We start from the raw sequence: 23,233 nt of genomic DNA on the forward strand, positions 1-23,233 counted from the left end.
AGTAGAAAAAGCATCGGCTATTCTAATAATATTAGAGAAATTATTAGGAAATTAAAACTAAGAGCCTATTTTAAATACGTTAATATTAAAAAGAATTAGTACTTTAACGGTTTATTTAATCATATTATCGGCAATTTTACAATTATTAATTTTAAATTAATTTATATAATTACGATAATACTTTTTCTTAAACTAATAGGTTTAACTATCCTTATTTTTAAGAAATAACTAAATTTCACGACTTAAAACAGGATAATTTTTAACTAAACAACGATACTTTCGTAGGATATATTAAACTTTTTTATTAGTTATATTTATATTAACAACCTAATTTATATGGAAGCTTTAATTCTCATTCTTCGTAGTCCAATCTTCCTCAGTAAGGATTTAACCTATTTCGTGAAAATAAAATTTAATTACTTTAATAATAAATTTTGGGCGATAGCGTAAAGACGGTCTTTATAGTAAAATTACTTCTAAAATATAATATAATTAATAATCTACTACGCCTTATTTAATTATTAATTATCCTATAATTTAAAAATTATAATTAGAATAGAATTGTTATTATTCGATATAGTAAAAATATACTTCGAGAGCGGTAAAAATAATAAAAGAATTATAAAGAAAGGGGAATTCAAAGAATTAAAATAGGCAATATACTTAGTCTTAAAATAGTAAATTTAATAATTGTATTAAAATTATCTAAATGAAGAGTAAATCTCCCCCCTTTATGAAAGGAAGAGAAAAAAAGAATAAAGAATAATAAGGTCGGTTTAAAATTGAACTGTAGGTACTACTTATTACGCGAAAATATACTTTATAAATAATACTAATAAAGAATAAAAGAGTAAGCAACTAATTATTAGACAGAATAATAGTACGTAACGATTAGCGATAGTCTTATTAAAGGAAGCAAAAATAATAATTATCGAAAGCCTTAACCTAGAACTTTATATACAATTTCATAGAGTATAAGCAAAATAGATAATAAGTTATAAAGTAATAATTAATTAATCCGTCAATCTTAATAGAGACTAACGGGGTAAATACTCTTATATGCCGTAACATGCTCAAATGAATATGTCTATACCTAACTCAATATATATTATGACAGGGTGGAGACATCCAGGCACCGCCTGGAATATCTCCTAACAATAAATACTTATTAATTACTCCCTTATCCCTCGTACTAGTTTAATTAGCGTATACTAATATTTCGATACGTATAATCGATATAGTTCCCTTAGATCTAATAACGGCTATAGGAAGCCCCCTTCTATTAAGGATATTATTCGTCGTATAAAGTAATTTTATAATTCGATTATTCGCTATATAAAATTTTTACGGGAAATAAGGTAGCCCGCTATATTATTGTATCCTTAAAGATAATTTTAGTCGCTAACGTGCTATAAAGAGGAAGCTATCGTCGCGTATATAATCTTCTACTTCTAAAGGAGATTCCTAATCTTTTAAAGTATAATAATAGCAGCTACCAACCGCCTACGGTCGTTGTAACCGAATCTCCCCTCGATTAAATTCGACGCGCACTAATTTATTCGTTTTATAAAGGACTATCCGAAACTTCGAACTACTATATATAGGGCTATCGATATTAAACAATAGTTATAGGAATTAAATTGCGAATTCGTCAACGATTGATTTAATTAATACGAAGATTTCGCTACGAATATTCTATTATATAATTACTAAAATAGTAATAAGTGTAGCTATTGGATTAGTTATATTGCGAACGGTCGCGTAAGGGTTATCGTATTAAAAGAGCTAGAAAAAAAAATTAGTAAACGAAATCCTCCTTAATTAAATAAAATCCCTTCTAATTGAACAAAATCCCTTCTAATTGAACAAAATCCCTTCTAATTACTTCACTTACCTTCTAATCGTTTTACTTAACCTTCTAATAAATAGTACTAATGGTTAAATTTAATTAGAAATTTCTAATCTAACTAATAGGGAATTATATACTATAATCGCTAATATAAACGCATCAGGGGCTCGTATCCCCATCTACCTCATTTTTAGGATTAATCTAACCGAAGAATTTATTTATAATAACCTCCCTAATGACGTTCGCTTTGCCAAATTACTAATAAGCTTTTTAAACGCTAAGCTCATATTAAATTAATTAAAGTATTTCAACCTATACTCCTTCGAAATATTATTAACGTTTAAAAAAATGGAATATTCTTTTATAAATTAATTTAATTATAATTAGTATAAGTATAATTGCAACGGTAAGAAGCTAAATAATTTAATTAATAGTATTAGCAAGCGAAGGGCTATTATTAACGTTAACCCTATATATTGATTGCTTATTATCGATAGGTTTAACGGGTATTATAATATAGCTATTAAATAATATACTAATACCTTTAATATAAAATCATTTACCCTACCTCCTTATTCTACCTGTCTAATATAACTACTTAATATAAGGGTGTTCTCCTCCTTTAAGGCCTATTATTAAAAGGTTCTTAGTAAATTCGTATAGTACGGGGAATATAATTTCAACCGTTTAACCTTTATTCGCAAGCTTAATAATGTTATAAATAATAATTTTATAATCTATAATATTAAGGATAGTTTCGAAAATTTAAGTATATAGCCAATAAATAAATAGCGAGTCTTATATTAAATCAAATCTAAGCAGCGATCTAATCCAACCCCCGCGCTCCCCTTGATAATACTAAAAGAGGACCGCTTTAAGAGGGCTATTAAAGTTATTAACTATATTACTAACCGTTACCCTCATACCTTCAACTCGCCGATTAAAATTAATTACTCTCACGTATTCCAAATTACACGAGAAGCTATTTTAAATTATGATAAAATTTAAGAATATAACTGGTATAATCGTAAAAAGGAGGCTAACTTCGACCGCTATATAAAGAGGAAAGTATATAAAATCCTAACTGGTAGTAAATTACTATCCCTATTAAAGAATAAATTTAATATTAAAGCTATTGAATAAATTTAATAAAAAATATAAAAGGAAATATAATGATAAGAGCGAATAATAAAGTAAATTAATAACGTTATATAAAAGGAATTTAAAGACAAGTGGAGGAATAATATTAACAGGGGGAAGCTAATTAAAATTATTTAGAATACTTAATTTCAAAAATATAAAAAGGATAATTAATGAGAGTATATCCTTATATATTAAAACGAAATATTCAACGTTCAAGAGGAAGAAAGCCTTCCTTATCAAATTAATATACAAAAGGCAGAATTACCCGAATAGTATATTTAATACTTTTAAAAGTACTACCTTTCTCTATACCTATTTAATAACGACGACAAAATGGAAATTATTATTAATCGTTAATTAACCGCCCAATCTATTCTAAAAACCTTCTCTCAAATCATTAAAGACCCCGCTATATAAATACAATTCGAAGAAAATATAAATAAAATTCTCGTCGAAGATATATATAAAGAGGAGATTACTATAATAATAGGAGAAAAGGTAAATAATAACAACAACGATAAGGATAGCAATAAGGAAGAGGAGGAGGAGGGAAAGCTTCTTCCTAATAAAAGGAAGACTATACTAACCAAACCCCTAATTATATTAAGACTTAAAAATTTTTTAAAATAATATATACCTCCCACTATCAATATAACCTCCTTACCCAAATTTAAGCCTTCTTCAACTAGGTCTTTAACAATAATACCTATAACTCCCCTCCTCTTTCGAAAACGTAGATTCGAAAATACCATATAGGGAAGTACAATAAAACCGTTAATTAAAGGCACAATCCGGCTAAAAATAAAGCAATTAAGCGGGTAACGGCCGGGAGCAAACTCATTGAGGTAGGAGGAAGATATAGGAGTAGGAGGCTAAAATTCAGCTGTACAAGTTACAAAACACACTCAAATAAACGATATAAATTATTAAATCCTTTATTCAATATATATACTTCCTATCTAGGTAGTCTACTAAGCTTCCTAACAACATTGTATTGATAAATCGTAGTATGTAGTATGGGTGTTTACTATGTGTATGGGACACTTTGCTAGTAAATTTCTATGTGGAGTGTCCCAAATTAAAATACTGTCCCAAAATTTTGCTACCCCCTCTTTTGACAAAAAAGAGGGGGCAAAGAAAGCTTGGCGCCCAGAAGCCCCCAAGTATCTCTTTCAGTCGGATCAACGGCAAACCCTCTAAAAAAGCTGAGAATCTCAGCTTTTTTGGATCAACGGGCCTTAGCACTTTTCATTCCCTTTTAGGAAGTTACAAGGCCTCATGCAGGCTGAAAAGCCACGTACAAGGGGGCCTGTCTAGCGTGGTACGTGCCAAGCTCCTGAACGTCTTCTTTGAGCCATATGCGGTGTGATCAACTGCATATTTACTGCATATCAACCGCAGGGGTCGATTTGTATAGGCTCTGAATCAACGTTGGAAAATTTGGAACGCGCCCTAACACGCAGTTCACCTTCGAAGGAAGCGGTAGCACGTTGTGAACTATGAATAATTGTACCCCTGAGATACTATGATACTAACCAAACGCCTTGCACCACACCCCATATGTTGTTCTCTAGCACGATAGAACGAAAATACAAATACATAGTAGCCGTCGCCCCGGCTACTTCCAGCCTTCGCTGTACTGTGATTCGTGCCAGCGAAGCCCGCATTGATCCCATACTCCAATGAACGCCCATGCGCGGTACCAGGGTGGGTTACCTAATAATCAAGACGATGCCCTCTCACCAACGCTACCGTTGACTGTAGGAGCCGGGGTTGGGTCAACATCTTCAGCCGGGCCGGTATCATCCATCCAAGCCGAAAACTCATCGTCGTCATCATCGGGCGCTGGAATCTCTGGCGATAATGCTTTCGCATTTTCGTGCCCTTCCTGGCTTGTAGTCTTCGAAATACGGATTGATGGCGTCAAAGGCTTGGGGGGCGATTCCGAACCGATAGCTTCTTCTTTCGCAGAACTACCGGCTTCATCTTGGCCATTGGTTTCATCAATGCTTGATGAAGGCTTCGAAGATGATGTGTCATGTGCCTCGCTCATAGGTGTAGTCGGTTCTGATTCCGCAGGAGCCGCGACAACAAGCATATTCACATTAATTCCGTCATCGTCGAGTTGCTGCTCGGCGCGGTATTGGCGACGCTTTGGAAGAGGGGGAGGTGGTACAGGGCGGCGCTCAGGTTTGTGATCATGACCTTCAGGCGTGCTCGGTTTGGGTTGCTGTAATGAATGATCTGGAGGCGGTATCGGTTTGCGCCTTGGAATACTGATGGATGTGTTCTTCGACCTTCTGTCTGGCATCGGAAGTGGTGTTCCTGGGGGCGGAAGAGGCTGCCCACGTCCCATAGGCTGATTCAAGTCCAGCACCGATGGATGATCATCGGTGAAAGAAGCACTCCTGCCCGGTGTGCCATCGTTGTTCGAGTGTCGTTGGAGCGCATTGAGCCCCCAACGCTTGGCAGATGCAGCTGCGTTGGTAACGAAAGCGGCGGCCAGGGCAGTCTTTTTAGCGGAGTCTGGGCGATTTGGCGTGGCTGCTCCTGCTGTCGATGATACAGTATCTCGCCGGGCAAAAATACCCTTGATGGTCCCAGTTTGACTCTTCACAGACCCCCTTATCGACGAGGCTGGAGACCTCGGCCTGCTTTCCTCCTGGCTGCCTGCGGATGTGGCTGTGTTCCGTCTAACCTGGTTCCTCTTATCAAAATCCTGCAAATCTTTCTCCGCATCCGTAGCTTCAGAAGCAGATGACCCGGAAGACTGGTCTGATGACTTGGATGTGACGGACGGCCTCAGGGGCGAGTGAGGTGGCTGTGGTCGTGATGGAGAATGCGCCTGAACAGACAACGTTGCCATCGCTGACGCAGCAGGGCTTTCGTCCGGTGGTGACGCGGATGGTTTGAAGACGTCAGCATTAATGGCATCTGTGCTAACCGTTGGCGTCGGAGGATGAGTGATTGAAACCACCCGGATCGGAGGCGGTATACAGGTTTCACTCCTCGTCTCGGTCTTGAGCTCGTTTTTATGGTCCGTGCTCAGTGAGGTCGTAGATGCAGAATAGATAGGGTCCCCTTTACCCTTCGTTGTCATCCGTCCAAAAAGGCTAATTGACGGTTTCTTGTCGAGAGTAGGCATGCTGTGGCTCTTTTCGACTTGCGGCACATCGGGTTCGTGAACGTCCTGGGTACCCTCCAATCGCTCCACCTCGTCCAAATCGCCTTCTTGCGCTGCAGCTGTTTCCAAATCCATGGTTGATACGACTGTGTCATCATGAAAGATACCACCTCTCCACTTCTTGTGCTCTGTGTTGAAGAAAGGCATATCATCCCAGAAGGGTAAGACAAGGGTCTCGGCCATGACCTCCTTGATTTGCTTCTCGATCTGGCGAAGAATGACAGTGTAGGTTATCTGCCTAGAGCTGACAATTGGTTCGATTGTCATCTCCATCTTTGGGGCCTGCTGGAAAGAGAACCATAGGCGATTACTGGGTGGGGGCTTGATCTTGAACAAGACATGGCCTTCAAGTTTCCGTACAACCACGGCAAGGACAAGATTGACCTCTCGTGCCTTGAACCGCGCGCCTAGATCAATCCTCGCTGTCGCCGCAACCTCCAAGCGGAAGTTGCCAGTGTATCGTACATCTGCCTCAATGCAGCATTCACCCTCAACGGTCAGATCCCGCAGACGTGGATTTGTGATAAATGGTGCCGACTCTCCGGTATCAATGCCTTTGATAGCAATGTTGGAAAGAAATGCCGGCCTTTTAACACGAGCAATCTTCTTTGTAAGCTTCTCCCGTATCGCGTTCTCTATGTCCTTGGTCTTGTAGATGCCCAAGAAAACACGCCCAATCATTGCGTTGAGCCAACGTGTTTGCATGTGTTCTTCTGACGAGTGCAGTCTCTGTACCAAGTTGATAATGTTCTTAACCTCAAACTGGATAGGAGACGGAACATCGCTTTCGGTGTCCAAGGCCTGCTGTTCCTGATTTCGTAGCAGAGCAAAGTAGAAGTCTTCCTTTGCAGAGCAATTTTCGGAAAAGAGGTAGAAAGGTTTCGAGACCTTGCTATCCGGCCCTATTTCCAGCCCGTCTGTCTTGCGCGAGAGGCGTATGGCGTTGCGCTTGATGTACAGCTCGCCCTCAGGAGTAACTTCCTCGCCGGAGTATATGCTGACTTCATGGTGCGCTAGCGCGACAACGTGCCGTACTTCGAGTTGTTCGTCGTCGTCAAAGAGCATGAGATGGCCGTGTCTGTAACAAGCGTCAGGATCCAGGCCGTATCGAGAGCCAGAAGGATAATGCCACGCACCTCAGGACAACATAGAAGACATTGCCGGCCTTCTTAGGGCGCTGACTGGGACCGTTCTTGTGGTCAATGGGACTGGCACTGTTGGACTTGCGGTCGAAGATACTTCGATACATTGTCTGATAGACACTGGGACTGGGGGCGGCGACGGTGGTGGAGCCGACTGGTGTCGACCGCTCGATCGGCTTCGCGTTGATTCCCATGGGCGTATACTCGCGGCAGACTGCAAAGTATCCAGAAGCGACACCATCATCGTGATGGGGCACCCGGGGTTTGCCATCTTTCTTCTGTTCCGCCTTGAGCGCATCAAGATCGTCACCAGGCTGGATCAAGTCGTCGGCTTCTGGGTCGTTGTGCTGGGCGGCATCTGGGCGGTAAGGAAACGTAAAGTGAGCATGAAGTAAAACGCAGGCCACCAACAATGGCAGAAAGGTAAGGCCTCCGAAGAGGTATATCAACAAGAAGATGGTCCAACTCATGGTTGTATTGATATTTTGCCGTCGAAGGAAGATTGTCCACTGCAGTGTTCGAGCCCAGGATGCAAGACAGGAAGGACTGACAGCGGTCGCTGGTGCTCGCTGTTCGTTGTGTCCACCTTCCTCAGGTTGGCTACCTGCTCAGCGTTGCAATTGCATCGATGCGGACTCGAACTCAGGGCTCGCAGTCGCAGTTGCACGGCGAAGTCATGAGCTGTAGGTTTGCGTTGCGCGCTCTCTCAGACAAACAGGAAACGGAAGCGGAAGTGGCGCGGTGGGTTTGAGGTGGAAGGAACTGAAAGATGACGGATGGCCTGCAGCCGAGTTGAAAAGGCCACTCACTGCACTGGACGGCACAGACGGGACACCAAAACTCAACCCGTGGCCCGGGAATGTGACAGGCCAGCGAAGCCCCAAAAAGCAACCGAAAACTGACTAGAAGCTAGAGCCAAGGGATTAGATGGTCGGTTCCTATTCCTGTTCCTGTTGGTGACAGCATCCTCCGTCTGGTTGTGTATGAGAGTGTCAAAGGTGCCAACGCTTTGGAAGGGTCCGAGACGGGTACGTACTGTCTGGTGACATCTTCATCCTCTGACGTGCCCCTGCACCAGTGCTTTTGCCTAGGCAGGAAGAGATACCTTTTAGCCACATTGTTGAGAGAGCCTTATCAGTTCCCCGCAATATCCCATTGGCCAGATCTGTTTATTTTCTTGAGCCACAACGAGACCAGGCAAAATCCCTGACGGTTCGCGGCAGGCACTCAATCAACTTATGGAAACCCAAAAGTCTGGAGCGAGCTTGCTCGACAATTCCACATGAACCTCAACCCCACAGCGAATCTGTCATCGATATATGAGGGATGGACCGCCTCAGCCCGCCGCCTTCCTCTAGCCAGATTATCATTGTCATGGCTTACAATCTGAGAGAATGTTTTTATGGATGGGACGCTCAATGATGAACAGAAACATAAGCTCCGGTAACAAATATCAAGAAGCATGGAGTCTGTCAATCTAGCAAGGTTGTTGAGTTAACTTCCACGGTTCAGTCAGTTGGTTCAAAAAGATGACGTCTCTTCGTCCCGGATTCAAAGCGTAGCCCCAACATCAACATTAAAGCTGAAGTAAGCCATATTTATTTAAGCAGCCGCAATGCTATGTTTAGCTTCGCAGAGGTAATAATGCGGATTATTGTAATAGTAACATATTTGGCTCATGTCCGAATGACTATTTCGATCTGCTCTCATCTCCCTCCCCCCTTTGCAAGTAAACACTTTTGAACGCACTAGAATGTTCACAATACTGGTAGTAGAAACTGGATGCAAATATTGGCCCGATGGAGTGGTTTGTCACATTTGCTCTATTTGGGTATCCCTATCAACCGCGAGATGCTAGGTCGAGAAGCAGAGCAACCGCACAGCCAGACAGGGCTCGAATCGTTTGTCCCTCTGTGACTCGTCTGGCCAGCGGGATTCGTCTTTGGCGGAGTCCATCCGATCACAAGTTGGCTCGAGGCTCAAAAGCACATACACCTGATCAGGAGGAGGCGCATCGAGCCGGTTCTCGTGTGGTTTTGGTTTTGGTCATGGTCATGCCACTGGTATTTTTGATTCCTATAAGCACTCCCGCATCCCAGACCAAAAAATCCATGCAGGAAATCTTTCCGTGCCGAACGCGATGAACCCCATGCAAAGAGAAACCAAACACGCCAAGTCTACCACCACTCCTATCCCAAGAGTACTTTAGATAGTGGTCTCGTAGGCGACGGGGGCAACGGTCTCGGGCTTGTTGTCGACAACGGAGATGGTGCGAGCCTCACGGGGCTGGAGGGGCTGGCGCTTGAGCTGGACGGGCTTGCCCTCAGCCTTGGCCTGCTTCTTGAGCTCGGCGTTCTCCTTGACACGGCGAAGGAAACCCTCGCGGGAGCGGGAAGGCTGGATGTGCTCGACGCGGACGTTGATGCGCTTCTCGATGTAGCGGTGCTTCACCTTCTTGTAGATGATGATGCCGACAGCGGACTTGGTGACGTTGTAGATGACACCAGTCTTGCCGTGGTAGACCTTGTGGGCCATACTATTCGATGTCCAACGTCAGTTTCATGATTCGCCCGTGTTTTCGCGATAGTCCTCGTCGCGGATCGCATTCGGATGTGCCCCTCCTCTTTCGAAATTCCGATGTTTCAGAACCCCAACATATTCCGCATCCCGGTGTTTTTCGCAATCGCAATAGTCGCAAAAAGTGTGGAAATGGTCGTCGCTTACCCCTTCTGGACAGCACCGTTGACCTTGATGTCGACGATGTCGCCAACCCTAGCAAAAAGTTAGCCATGACGTCCCAACTACCCCAATTCGTCGCTGTCGCAACATACTTGTACTGCTTAAGGTAGGTCGAGAGGCGGATCATACCCTTCTCGCGGAAGTTCCGCGAGAAGGCGTATCTCGTACCAGCACGGAGACCTGCGGCGTGACCCATCGTGACGATTCGGCGTGTATGGGGATGCTGAAGACGGTGGTTGCTGCGGGCGTCAAATTTGGACGACGAATTTGTGTGCAAGCAAAACTAGGTCTCGATTTCCCGTCGCATGACTAAGCAAGGTGGACAAAGCTTGGGCCAACCACCAGCCTGCCAGCGTTAGGGCAAGCGGATTTTGTGCCGGCAAGGCTGGGCGCACGGGCCACCACAAACCCTCCTCCAAGTGGCCCTTTGATTTTCTCACTTCGTGAAAACGACTTTCGAAACTTTTCGCTGTCAGTCGACGATCTTTTGAGAAGGACCCCAACAACAAGATGGCGCCCCGTTCGTACTCCAAGACCGCTAAGGTCCCCCGTCGCCCCTTCGAGGCCGCTCGTTTGTGCGTCTAAGTTTGATTCCGAACTCCTTTTCGACGGCCTCTGCGAAGCGACAGCAATTGCAGCGGGAGCAACCATCTCCATGTTCTTTGCGCGTGCGATCGCTCGCATGCCTCAAATCACCGGCCACTGAGCATGAGCTTGACTCTGCTTACGTCGATTGTGATCATACGACTAACTTTCGGACCTCAGGGACTCCGAGTTGAAGCTCGTTGGCGAGTATGGTCTTCGCAACAAGCGTGAGGTCTGGCGTGTGCTCCTCACCCTCTCCAAGATTCGTCGTGCTGCCCGGTAAGTTCTCCCCATACCCCGCTCAATTCTCCAGCAAACCAGGCCCAGAAATGGCTGTTTGGCGCTGGTGAATGATTTGCAAGGAAATCGCAAGATTACTAACTTCTGCCACAGTCAGCTTCTTACCCTCGACGAGAAGGACCCCAAGCGTCTCTTCGAAGGCAATGCCCTCATTCGCCGTCTCGTTCGCGTCGGTGTCCTTGACGAGTCCCGCATGAAGCTCGATTACGTCCTTGCCCTCAAGGCCGAGGATTTCCTTGAGCGTCGTCTCCAGACCTGCGTCTACAAGCTCGGCCTCGCCAAGTCCATCCACCACGCCCGTGTCCTCATTCGCCAGCGCCACATCCGCGTCGGCAAGCAGATCGTCAACGTTCCCTCTTTCGTTGTCCGTCTCGACTCTCAGAAGCACATCGACTTCGCCCTCACCTCTCCCTTCGGTGGCGGCCGCCCCGGCCGTGTCCGCAGAAAGAAGGCCAAGGCCGCTGAGGGTGGTGAGGCTGCCGAGGAGGAGGATGAGGAGTAAATTTGAGGCGCCTATCTTCGCGGGTTGGGTTTCACGTGCATAGCACCGGCTAGGAAAACGGGTCTTGGAAGGTTCATTTTGCCTCTACATCATGATCACGGCGTTCATGTAGTCAGGGATCAAAATGCATGGACGGTTGGCACTGAAATATGTGTCTGGAAGTCAAGAAACCTCCGGATCTGAAGGCACCCTTCAGTCTCAATAATACACCATCTTCTTGTTGCATGTTCGGAATTGTTAAACTCGTTTTTGTGAAGTTCGTGAAGCGTGACGTCTGTTTTGGATGTATCTGTAATTATGCTCGATTGAATTGCTCTACGTTGCTGTCCAAATCCTCATGTGTTTTTGCTCTCGGGCTACTCGAGGCGTCCATATGATCGGTTGAGCACGCTTGGAGAAATAGGCACTGGGGTATCATTCTCAACATCAAACACCACTACATACAGACATACTGTTTACTTGTCCCAAGCATCCGCCTTCTCGCTTGCTGCTATACCTGCCTCCCCTGTGCAGTAACTGTTCTTGACAAATTGATGACAGCAAGCGTAGCCCCATCTGAAGTCCGACCACCAACTGCCCCAAACCGACGTGTGGTTGTTGATGTAAACATCCTCGGGATACTTGGACTTGCCGACCTTCTTCGGTGCCCCCTTGATCAGGCCGGCCTCGTCATACTCCACAAAGGTTTCGCTCTCCTTGATGGTTTCCCGAAGTGCGTCTGGAATGACAGGCTGTGTGCCATATTGGTTCGCCAACTCTTCCGCCCTCTTCCTCCGCTTGGCCTCGCGCTCCTCAGATTCCTTCTTGCGTAGGATTTCACCAGCAGTCGGGTTGGCTTGTAAATGTAGGCTGGTATCGCCCGAACGCTCTTGTGCCTCCCATGCATAACGCTGAGCCTTTTCGAATTCTGCTGCTTCGCCAGAAGCACGCAGAAAACTCTCCTCGGCGAACAAGGCGGCGGACTTATCCGCTATGGCACCAGCGTCGACGAGGGCGCGCTTCTTGGGGTTGTACTTGGCTGAGTCCGAATCCAAGTTAAGAAGGTACTTGGCCGTGTCCTCGCGAATACGCATGGATTGCTTGGTCGTAGCGCGATCGCGTCCCATATCCGACTCCTCGTCGTACTTGAACCCTGATTTGTCGTCCTCGGCACCCTCTCCCTCCCCATCCGGCGACTTCTTGTCTCCCTGTAATGCTTTTCGAGCCTCTTCGAGCATGTTATATTCCTCCACCACCTCCATGTACTGTTTCGGATCATACGCGCTGTAAACGTCCCGCTTGGCTTCGTACCCCAAGTTCACGTCGCGCACGATCCGGTCCGCCTGGATATCCTTGCCCGTCGCCTTGGCGCCGAACTTGCGCGGCCGCTCGAGACAGTCTTTCTTCTTGTGGCCCATGGCGCCGCAGTTCTCGCACGCGCCCTTGACCCATTTCGTCCTCGCCGGACCGGCCTTCTTGCCCCGGGCGAGAAGCGCGGCGGCTTGGGCGGCCTTGTCTTCCTCCTGTTGCCGGGCACGCTGATGGAGAAGGGAGTCACCTTCTTCATTATCCAGACCACTGACGTAAAAGGGCTGTTTGCTGATGTATGATGGGATGTAGATGTTGTCCTCCTTGCGGGCGGCGCCAGCGCCGGTCTCCGACTTGTCGGTTGAGCTTGGGGCAGCTGTGGCCTGTTCGCGCCTGTTCGGTGGTGGAGGAGGCATGGTTGTCTGAATTTCGACGATGTCGTCCAAGGAGCCTTGAAAAAAAGAATTATTGAATGAGATGTCGAGATGGATATACGGTGTTATCGGTGAAAACGGTGGTTGATCCCGAGACTCAAGGTAAGTTCAAAGTCGTTGTTAGGTGAGAGTTCTGCGGCAGGCAAGCGGCGTCCATGCACCTTTTGGCTCTTTGGGCCCGAGACCAATTTGTCATCTTTAACCCTAACCCGCACTTTAAGGTTCCCATTCACTTTGATGAATGAATCCGGTTCGCATCATGGACTTGATTCCGGTTTCATTACATACGAAAGTTAATGTGGTGTTCATCGCCTCGAATCCTCCGGATGAACGTCGAAAGGACGACTGCTCAATAAATCTCAGTTTTGACTGCAACACGCCATTTTGCGTCTGCGCCGCATCACGTGCTTTGGCGTCACTAGTCGTGCGCGCTCGACGACTTTCATGACGCGCATGCCATCCAGAACGAAACGACCCGAAAAGCGTGTTTCTAAGGGATGCACGTCGCCACATCGGGCAGCCGGGGATCTTCACAGCCTATTAGTTTCACTTTATATTGCTCTAGAAATCTAGCAATGAAGATCTGGCATCTCCAGCGGCCGGCATCATGGACGTTTTTCGGGTTCGATTGAACTGTATCGACCACTACCAGGCAACACCAACCGAATATGATCCTCAGTTTGCCCAAGATGTGCGCTTTTCGCATTCACGGAAGCCCCCAAAAGTCCCTGTTATACGAGTATTCGGGTCGACCGAAACTGGCCAGAAAGTCTGCGCCCATATTCACGGCGCCTTTCCCTATCTGTATGTCGAGTATGACGGTAGTCTGGAAGACGCCAAGGGTGAGTGTTCCATTGTCTCTACCGTTACAAAATGTTCCTTTTCTCACATAGCTCTTAGCCAACGAATACATTGCGAAATTGCGTGCATCCATAGATCATGCCTTGGCGGTCAGCTACCGCAAAGATCCCGTTCGCGATCGGCCCATGTACGTAGCACGGATCACGCTGACGAAAGGGATACCCTTCTATGGCTTCCATGTGGGATATCGCTTCTATCTCAAAATTTACCTATTCAACCCGGTGGTTATGTCGCGTCTCGTTGATCTCCTTCAGCAAGGTGTCATCATGAGTCAGAAATTCCAACCATACGAGGCCCATTTACAGTATCTCCTTCAGTTCATGGCTGATTACAACTTGTACGGCTGTGACTACCTGGATGCGGCCATGGTCACCTTTCGAGCACCTGTACCGAAGCACGACGAAAACATCCAAGGCCATGAGACTGAACATCCCTGGGACGATGCGAAGATCCCATCAGAGCTGATTACAGATGATTATAGCCTTCCCCGGGCTAGCCACTGCTCCCTTGAAGTGGACATCTGCGTCGAAGATATCCTGAACCGAAAGCAAGTCAAAGAGCGAAGGCTTCATCATGATTTTATCGAAGGGGAGCAGCCGGTGTCAAGCCAAGAGAAGCTGGTGCACAGCATGGCTGGGCTCTGGACGGATGAGACGAACCGCAGGAAAAGGCGTATGGGAATAACGGACCCTGAAGTCAACCCTTTTCCTCCGGAAGTCTTGGTATCAATGTCTGCGGACCCACGTCAATCACAGGTGATGGGGTGGGTTCATGAAACTGAGTACCGTGCTGGTATTCAGCAACTGGTTGCTCAGGAGCAAGACAATACAGATGGATGTCAGAAGACTTTCTCCGGCTTTGTGCAACCAGTTCCCTTTGAAGAAACTATCAAGACTACTTTAGAGTCAGTGGAAGACCTATACCCAGAGAACTTAAGCCAAGCTCTGCAAGTTGAGGCACAATTGTTTCACATGAATGCACAGCCACACAGCAGCATCGACGTCGACGAACGAACTATCTTACAGCTAGCAGGCGAGCGGAATGCAAACCGTACTCCACCCGAGCACGCGGACAGAATGTCACCGGGGGAACCTATCAATGGCGTTGGAGAAGGGTTTGGCGTGGGGGATTCGATAACTTATGATACGGGTAGGCGGCGCCGTGTACACCAACCCCGTACTTCCATCCGTCATAAACTTTTCAAGATTGCCAAGGCTTACTCTTCCAAACAACCAGCCAATACGGGTAGACAAGCCAGGGCTCTTGGTCCTGGAGAGCGACCACGAAGATATCCTAAGCATCCCAGACCGCCGGGAGAAGTTGATCGTGATGCACCTGCAAAACGTCAGATGCTCCAAGCTGAGGGCTCTAGGGAGGCAGTTCACTTAAAAGCCAATGCCCCGCAAAGCGCTTCGGAAATGGCTTCGAGAAAGGCCCAGTCAAAAGCTCGGGAGGCAGCTCAGCCAGGGCCTCAGAGAAGGCCTCAGGGTAACCCTCCGGAAAGGGCTCACGAGAAGTCAAACAAGAGGGTTCATGAGGATGCTCAAGCAAAGGCCCATCGAAAGGCCCAACAAAGGTCTCTGGAACAGGGCCTGGAACATGACCAGAAACAGGACCAACAAAAGACTCAGGAACTAGCCGGAGAACAGTCTCGGGGAGAAGTTCAGGGGGCAGTTCCAGAAAATTTAACATCTACGAAGCCCGCTCGGACGGTTCAGCCAATAGAGCCCAGTGATCAGGATCCAACAGTAGAGCAACCCTTGGCCAATATTTTGAAGGTCGAGCCACCAAAACCCAAGGCATCTCAGCCCACGAAGTCTGCTATGAAGCAGAGCTCTGCAAAAGAGTCCCAGGGCCGTAAATTCAACTTTCCCGTTGTCAAAGATCCACAAGATCCCAACACAAGGGCTCGATTGAGCCAAAAGAGTGGTTCGCAGAAGAACGAAGAGATGGTTGCTAAAAAGCAACTTGCCTTCGACCCTCAACCCACCATTCTGGGGTCATCGGCTCAGGCGAAGCCCAGTCAGACTGAACCCAACCTAAAATCGTCGTCCAAGCCCTTTGACTCGGCCCCTGCGGCTTCGGCTCCGGTACTCTTGTGGAGTGGCTCAAACAAAATGTTTGTCCTGGACAGCAAACCTCCATCACTGAGCGAGGTCCGCTGTACCATGCAGGTACATGGCCTACCTGATGTCATCTATCAGGATGCTTATTACAGCAAGGACGAGGATGTTCCTCCAAAACCGAGAGAGTATGCAGGTAGGGAATACCGACTTGACGGCAGCTCGGTCCCTTGGCTCCCTGACTTCGACCCAACTGGCACATCACCGGCCACATTTGGCGAGAAACCAACCTCCGGTGCCGATTGGCCGATGCTGGAGGCGATCTACGAGGCTCAACAAGAGGATTGTGCCATGAGGAGCTGGGAAATAGCAGAGCCTCCTCCCTCTTTTAAAGAAGTGAGTGAATGGTGGGCAGATAAACAAAAAGGTCGCAATACAAAACGACGTCTGTTCACGCCTCTAAGGATCAAAACCGCTCGCTCCCAAGTCGCAGGCGCGACGCCGAAGAACAAGCATGGTTTCAGATATTCCGAAAAGGAAAAGTCCACGAGTGTACAGCATCAGGCACAGTACATGAGCACTATGAGCCTAGAAGTGCATGTCAACACAAGGGGCAAGCTAGTACCGGATCCTGAAGAAGACGAAGTGCAGTGTGTTTTTTGGTGTCTGCGCTCCGACGAAAACGCTCTTCGAGGAACCCAGGCGCCAGATAACACAGTACGAGGCATTGTTGTTTTCTCAGAGGATGGTCTGCTAGCAGAAAAAATTCGGAAATACACATCGGTGCCGGTACTGCAAGAGACAACGGAACTTGATGTGATGGTCCGGATGGTCGAGATTGTGCGGAACCATGATCCAGACATCTTCACCGGCTACGAAGTGCACGGTAGCTCCTGGGGCTACCTTATTGAGCGGGCGAGGATAAAGTACGACCTCGATCTCTGTGATGAGTTCTCACGCATGAAATCTCAGTCAAATGGGCGTATCGGCAAGGATGCTGATCGCTGGGGCTTCAACACGACATCCTCGATTCGAATAACCGGACGACACATGATCAACATCTGGAGAGCCATGCGAGGCGAGCTCAATCTTTTGCAGTATACCATGGAGAATGTCGTGTGGCATCTGCTACACCGTCGGATCCCACATTACAGCTGGAAAACGTTGTCCGATTGGTATCTCAGCGGGCGACCGAAAGATCTGGACAAACTTCTCCGGTATTACCTGACGAGAACGCGACTTGATATTGAAATCCTGGAAAAGAATGAGCTCATTCCTAGGACAAGCGAGCAAGCAAGGCTGCTCGGAGTTGACTTCTTTTCTGTTTTCTCCAGAGGATCGCAGTTCAAAGTAGAGTCAATCATGTTCAGGATAGCCAAGCCCGAGAACTTCCTCCTCGTTTCTCCGAGTAGGAAGCAAGTGGGCGCCCAAAACGCTCTGGAGTGTCTACCCTTAGTGATGGAACCTCAGAGTGCGTTCTACAGCAGCCCATTGCTTGTTCTCGACTTCCAGAGTCTGTATCCTAGTGTCATGATTGCCTACAACTACTGCTACTCGACCTTCCTTGGGCGTATCGTTAGCTGGCGAGGTACAAACAAGATGGGCTTCATGGACTACAAGAGGCAAGAGGGACTTCTTAGTCTGCTCAAAGATTATATCAACATTGCCCCAAACGGTATGATGTACACCAAGCCTCATATTCGCAAGTCTCTTCTTGCGAAGATGCTTACCGAGATTCTCGAAACTCGCATCATGGTCAAGTCCGGTATGAAGCAAGACAAGGACGATAAGGCGCTTCAGCAACTGCTGAACAACCGGCAGCTGGCGCTGAAGCTCCTTGCTAACGTCACCTACGGCTACACTTCGGCCTCGTTCTCAGGTCGTATGCCCTGCTCCGAGATAGCCGACAGCATTGTCCAAGCCGGTCGCGAAACACTTGAACGGGCTATAGCCTTCATACACAGCGTCCAGAAGTGGGACGCCGAGGTCGTCTACGGCGACACCGACAGTCTCTTCGTCTATCTCAAGGGGCGCACCCGCGAACAGGCCTTCGACATCGGCCAAGAGATTGCCGACGCCGTCACCAAGATGAACCCGCGCCCCGTCAAGCTCAGGTTCGAAAAGGTCTACCACCCGTGCGTGCTCATCGCCAAGAAGCGCTACGTCGGCTACAAGTACGAGAGCCGGGACCAGACCGTGCCCGAGTTTGACGCCAAGGGCATCGAGACGGTCCGCCGCGACGGCACGCCCGCCGAGCAGCGGATCGAGGAAAAAGCCCTCAAGATCCTCTTCGACACCGCCGACCTCAGCCAGGTCAAGAGTTACTTCCAGGAGCAGTGCCACAAGATCATGCGCGGCGCCGTGTCCGTGCAGGACTTTTGCTTCGCGCGCGAGGTCAAGCTGGGCACGTACAGCACCAGCGGCCGCGGGGGGCCGGCCCCCGCCGGCGCGCTGATCGCCACCAAGAAGATGAGGGAGGACGCGCGCGCGGAGCCGCAGTATGGCGAGCGGGTGCCGTACGTGGTGATGGCGGGCGCCCCGGGGATGAGACTGGTGGATCGGTGCGTGGAACCGGAGGAGCTGCTGAATAACTCGCATGCTACGCTGGATGCGGACTACTACATCAACAAGAACATCATTCCGCCGCTGGAGAGGATCTTCAACTTGGTGGGCGCGAACGTGAGGACCTGGTATGAGGAGATGCCCAAGGTTCAAGTCTTGCGGAAGGTGGTGCTGGAAGATGAAGACGCTGCTGCTGCTGCCGCCCCCAGAGGACCACTATTCGGCCTGCTGCTAGGAGCGTCACCAAGCAAAAAGGGTGCGGCCGCAGCAGCAGCAGCACTAGATACTGAAGATGTTCTAGGAGAAGACGGCGAGCCCCTCCCGCCCGACGTAGCAGCAGCCCAAGCGCAAGCGCGCAAAACCCTCGAAGCCTTCCTCAACACCACCATCTGCACCGCCTGCGGCGTCAAGATCAAGCGGCGGCCGCTCGGGGTAGGGCTTGCGCGCGAGCTGGGCATGCTTGACGGGGGGGAGGAGGGCGCCGTGGACCGAGTCGGCCTGCCGCTCTGTCGTCGGTGCGCTTCGGATCCACCCACCCTCATGGTTGACATGCAGACCAAGGTCAGCAGGGCCGAGAAGGGTTACGCGGAGATCATAAAGGTTTGTCAGAGCTGTGCTGGCTTTGCACCGCCCGAGGATGAGGTGCCCTGCGATAGCAAGGATTGCCCGGTCTTTTACTCGAGGGTGAAGCAGAGGACGAAGATGACGGCGGAGAAGAGGGTGATGGAGCCGTTGATTAGGTTGTTTGGGGACTTGGAGTTGGGTAAGGAAGGTGGTAGTGAGGACGAGGATGGTGAGGAGGAGGAGGGTAATTGGGAGCTGGAAGGGGGAAGTGAGGTTGTTAGCGGAGGTGGGAGGATGGAAGTGCAGGAAGACGCTGGAAGGAGATATGAGGAGGAGGAAGCAAAAAGCGAGGCCATTGTCCGGGGCAAGGGGAGAGCCGTGAGTGAGGAGCAAAGGGAGAATGATGGGTTTCTGGACAGTAGTTTTAGGGGCCTGAAGGCTGCATCTCTGGATTGGTAGTCAGGCCTAGCGAAGTTGTTTGGGTTGAAGGGATTATGAGAAACTTTTTTTGTCCATTCTTATGCTCCCGTTGAAGGTTCCATATACTCTGTGAGTCCAATATACTCTGTCAACCACTGATGGGCTCGCAGCTCATGAACTTGAACCAGTGGAATAGTGGTATCACGGGTCGGACATCATCCGGCCTTCATGATATGGGCCACATAAAGTTCAGACACTCCCATTCCTGGTTCATTGCGGGCAACCTACGTCTTTGAGCAAAGAATTGCGGGAGACGATACACTGGCGACCTTGAAAGGTTTTATCTTGATATATTTTTATATTTTTTCTCCTTTACTTCTTCCTCTTCTTTCATCCTCCTTTTCTTCGGTGTTCGACTTCACCATGGGGAGTGATATCTGATCAATGACATTTAATGAGGAGACTGTCTGGTATCTTGCTCGTTCACGCTGGGCTTAACTGATCACTTTCCCGCCGCCATTAAAACAAGTCATTGTCACTGTTGCCAATATATATAAAAAAAAAAATTACCACCTCCAGCAAAACTTGATTTACAAGTTCTTCGACCGCCCATCCACGATGTTCATCATCCTGAGAGACTGATTACACAAAGGCTTGGCACATAGTATTGCCGCACATAGTATTGCCGCACATGGATCCCTTGACTGCGGTCTTCCAGGCTTGATCTGGAAATCCGCGGATGTGTGGATTCAGTGACGATTCTACCGAGGTGTGTATACTGTATACTGTACGTGTAGGTTTCGCCGGATACACTATCTGGGTAGGGTGTAGTAGAGGTGGCTTGGAGATGTCCCTCACCTCGTCACTGCCAGGTATATAAGCTGCGTCCAATGCCGTTTCGATGAAAGTTAGTAGAGATGTGAAGAGAGAGCCTTACCACAAAAACACGCGCCCGGCACATGGAATACAGGGATATAGAAAGACACGGGATCCTGGCAGTCGTTGGCAGTTGCTCGACACAAAATCTAGAAAACCATGATTGCACGGACGGCGGCCCGGCGGTACCTCTCATGCAGGTACAAAACACCACCATTGGCATCCATCTCGGATGGCTCCGGCTCGGTAGTGTTGGCGAGATGGAGATGATGCGGCGTAACAGGGGAAAATTAAACTATCTCTCTCATCAAACGGTTGTGGATACTGTACCTTTTGGACACAGGGGCTTTCGAGAGGTACCAGAAATTCTAACTTTCTTTCCCTTCAGCTTGTGGCGATGGGTTTGTATGGATTATCCCAAAATGTGGATCCCAGTTATGTTAACGAGTGGATGTAGCTAAATAGGGGTTGCCGGGTCAGCAGAACTCGCTCGCTGCTGTGGCCTTTGAATCGTCCTGTATGTAGTGAACGTTAGTGATATTTATCCCGTTGTTGAAACAAGCAGATGGTGACGGGCAATTTGTGTTGGCTTGTTGGACGAGCGGGGCGTCAAAGTGTCCGCCTTTGGTCAAGTCACAAATAAAGCCCAAAATGTAGTACCACAACCCCCGTCTTTCAAGTGTGTTGGGTGACGTTACGTCACACGCATGTCGTGCGGTCTTGACAAAGATCCCTTGAGTCGATGATGAGATGATCTGGCAGATTGGTTTTGAGGTGGTGGAAGGTCGCAATAAACCCCACGAAACATGAGGCGGTGAATCGTGGGACAGAAACATGGACGAATATTGAGGTGAATATTTTGTAGGGAAGCGATTAGCGGGCTGCACCGCGCACATCACCTCGGCGCTTTGGCTCGTTCCCCTGCATTCGCGCCTTGGCAAAGGAGACGCAGCTACGGCACCGGTCCGAGAAGTGTCAAAGAGCTGACGGTGCAGTAGCGTCCAGCAGCAACCCTCAACTCGTGCTCGTGTGGTGTTTCCGGTGCTGCAGTGCTGCACTCCAAGACTCTCACCATTGTCCCTCATTTCCATCATTTCCGGCTCATCGACTTCTCAGTGGTTCTTCCCCCCCTCTCAACCTCGCCGCTCTACCTAGCACCCCTTCCTGGCCTTCCATGCAGGCTGGCTGACCAGCACATGAGCCAATGTCGTGTCGGGAGGTGGAGATGGTGGAGATGGTGGAGTTTGGCAGTTTGTCTTCCATTTCGACTCACGCTGAATCACGCCCGGTCGACGGTCGGTGCCACCACCTCAGCACCGACTGGCACCTGCAGTGATGAGAGCGCCTCCCTGGTTCCCAGGCGAGCCAGGCAAGCCAAGCTCCAGGAGACATGTGTAAACAAACCGTAGCTGGCACTGTAATTTATTGGACAAGTGGGTCCCCTGGGACTGCGCCAGTCGCGCGATCCAACCTCACCAGAGTGGAAATGGAAGTGGATTGGAAGCCCAGTGGAAGTGGAAGCCGCCAGGCACAGCGCCAGCGATCAGGCCCAGGCACACAGGCACGCCCCGACGACGGGCAGCCCCAGGCACAGGCACAGCACAACGGAATGCACCCGTCCACCTCCACGGCAGCGGGCTCTCTTCCCGTCCATTCCCCCCTCAATCTGTCGATTTGCACCAACTGTTGACCGTCCTTCGCATTCAGTTCGAGTCACGACCACCAGTGAGGGCCTCTGTGACAGCCAGCAAGCCGAACAGTCTTGCGCGCTGCTGGGTCCAATTTCCCTCTTTTTTTTTTTCCTTTTCATTGTCTCCATCTCCTATCTCCTCCGTCTCCGCTCCGACGGGATTTCCGTCTCAAGGGGCTTCTCTCCATCTTACCTAATTAAACCGTCCCGTCCGGCTGCCGACCGTGTGGGTGGCTGCAAACTCCAACTCGCCCGACCGTATTAATCGAGACCGTAATCGAGACCGTAATCGAGACCGCGCCTCCGACCGACTCTCTCCGCCAGACCCAGGCCAATCTCCGGTCATCATACCGTGTTTGTGCCTACGTGGACGCAAAAAAGAAAAAAAAAGATAATTGTGAAGGAGGAAAAGAGCGTCGCGCGCGTGTGACAAAGGGACGAGACGGATACAGCGCAAGCGCAAGATATACACTGCAAAGGTGCGCAACCGCAGCACTCCAACAAGCCCAGTCGATCACCACACACTCCAATCCCTCCACAGTCCACACTCCCTTCGCTTCCCTTTGCATTTGCACTGGCGTGAGTGGGCGTGCGCACAGGTGCATAGTTGACAAGACACTACGTATTGCGCAGCGTTGTGCACAGGTCTCTGCACCTGGTGTCAGCCCTCCATCAAGTGTCCTCCAAGTGGAAGCTCGGTCTTCTTGCCTCCATCTCCCTGCTACTGGTCTCCGTTCGGCGCTGGCTGTTTGGCTGGCCTTTGGCGGGCTAAAAAGTCGTCGCACAGGCGTGGATCGATGTGTGATTTGCTAGCCTCGGCGTGTCAAAATCAATCATTGCTCGCTTCCACCTCGTCCCCCTCCTTCATCTTTCCCAATCCCAAGCAAGCGGCATGCGACCGGTTGAGATCTCCTATTTGCGGACAGCATTGTTGACGCAGTTAGGCCAAGTCAGATCTCCAGGTTACCAACCGACCAACATCCAATTTTCGGCTGGGATCCATCAAACGGCATTCATGCTGCTGTATCAAAG

General features: G+C 48.7%; 6 protein-coding genes across 6 annotated transcripts; 3 read left to right on the plus strand and 3 right to left on the minus strand.

The window, feature by feature from the left end:
• Positions 1–4,416: 4,416 nt before the first annotated feature.
• B0H65DRAFT_562592 (uncharacterized protein) lies at positions 4,417–7,788 on the minus strand (the record flags this gene model as incomplete). The annotated part of the gene is made up of 2 exons (XM_062830207.1): positions 4,417–7,254; positions 7,313–7,788. 2 exons carry the CDS (start codon positions 7,786–7,788, stop codon positions 4,716–4,718), a joined length of 3,015 nt encoding a protein of 1,004 aa, XP_062685901.1. The 3' UTR covers positions 4,417–4,715.
• Positions 7,789–9,492: 1,704 nt separating this feature from the next.
• B0H65DRAFT_16271 (ribosomal protein L21e-domain-containing protein) lies at positions 9,493–10,372 on the minus strand. The gene is made up of 3 exons (XM_062821267.1): positions 10,150–10,372; positions 10,043–10,090; positions 9,493–9,854 (listed from the first exon to the last, which is right to left on the minus strand). Exons 1-3 carry the CDS (start codon positions 10,251–10,253, stop codon positions 9,524–9,526), a joined length of 483 nt encoding a protein of 160 aa, XP_062685902.1. The 5' UTR covers positions 10,254–10,372; the 3' UTR covers positions 9,493–9,523.
• Positions 10,373–10,567: 195 nt separating this feature from the next.
• B0H65DRAFT_543840 (40S ribosomal protein S9) lies at positions 10,568–11,444 on the plus strand (the record flags this gene model as incomplete). Its single annotated transcript, XM_062829253.1, has 3 exons — positions 10,568–10,632; positions 10,823–10,921; positions 11,036–11,444. The coding sequence occupies 3 exons, from the start codon at positions 10,568–10,570 to the stop codon at positions 11,442–11,444; spliced, it is 573 nt and encodes a 190-aa protein (XP_062685903.1).
• A 327-nt stretch (positions 11,445–11,771) lies between these two features.
• Positions 11,772–13,277, minus strand: B0H65DRAFT_16284 (Pre-mRNA-splicing factor slu-7). The gene has a single exon (XM_062821268.1). The coding sequence runs from the start codon at positions 13,145–13,147 to the stop codon at positions 11,900–11,902; it is 1,248 nt and encodes a 415-aa protein (XP_062685904.1). The 5' UTR covers positions 13,148–13,277; the 3' UTR covers positions 11,772–11,899.
• A 178-nt stretch (positions 13,278–13,455) lies between these two features.
• Positions 13,456–19,788, plus strand: B0H65DRAFT_448787 (uncharacterized protein). The gene is made up of 2 exons (XM_062825914.1): positions 13,456–14,007; positions 14,066–19,788. The coding sequence occupies exons 1-2, from the start codon at positions 13,773–13,775 to the stop codon at positions 19,672–19,674; spliced, it is 5,844 nt and encodes a 1,947-aa protein (XP_062685905.1). The 5' UTR covers positions 13,456–13,772; the 3' UTR covers positions 19,675–19,788.
• Positions 19,789–21,361: 1,573 nt separating this feature from the next.
• On the plus strand, positions 21,362–21,962 carry B0H65DRAFT_448791 (uncharacterized protein). Its single transcript, XM_062825915.1, has one exon. It carries the CDS (start codon positions 21,708–21,710, stop codon positions 21,918–21,920), a length of 213 nt encoding a protein of 70 aa, XP_062685906.1. The 5' UTR covers positions 21,362–21,707; the 3' UTR covers positions 21,921–21,962.
• The last annotated feature ends 1,271 nt before the right edge of the window (positions 21,963–23,233 follow it).

The sequence above is a fragment of the Neurospora tetraspora genome, assembly GCF_033439725.1.
Source record: "Neurospora tetraspora strain CBS 560.94 chromosome Unknown B0H65scaffold_1, whole genome shotgun sequence".
In the NCBI taxonomy this organism is placed as follows: Eukaryota; Fungi; Ascomycota; class Sordariomycetes; order Sordariales; family Sordariaceae; genus Neurospora; species Neurospora tetraspora.

Bases quoted from the DNA above. Each gene is read 5' to 3' on its own strand.
- B0H65DRAFT_16271 (XM_062821267.1), bottom strand. From the start codon at position 10,253: ATGGGTCACGCCGCAGGTCTCCGTGCTGGTACGAGATACGCCTTCTCG. The intron at 10,091-10,149 runs GTATGTTGCGAC...ACTTTTTGCTAG, and splicing joins ACCTACCTTAAGCAGTACAA to GGTTGGCGACATCGTCGACA. The intron at 9,855-10,042 runs GTAAGCGACGAC...GACATCGAATAG, and splicing joins AACGGTGCTGTCCAGAAGGG to TATGGCCCACAAGGTCTACC.
- B0H65DRAFT_16284 (XM_062821268.1), bottom strand. From the start codon at position 13,147: ATGCCTCCTCCACCACCGAACAGGCGCGAACAGGCCACAGCTGCCCCA.
- B0H65DRAFT_448787 (XM_062825914.1), top strand. From the start codon at position 13,773: ATGGACGTTTTTCGGGTTCGATTGAACTGTATCGACCACTACCAGGCA. The intron at 14,008-14,065 runs GTGAGTGTTCCA...CATAGCTCTTAG, and splicing joins TAGTCTGGAAGACGCCAAGG to CCAACGAATACATTGCGAAA.
- B0H65DRAFT_448791 (XM_062825915.1), top strand. From the start codon at position 21,708: ATGAGCCAATGTCGTGTCGGGAGGTGGAGATGGTGGAGATGGTGGAGT.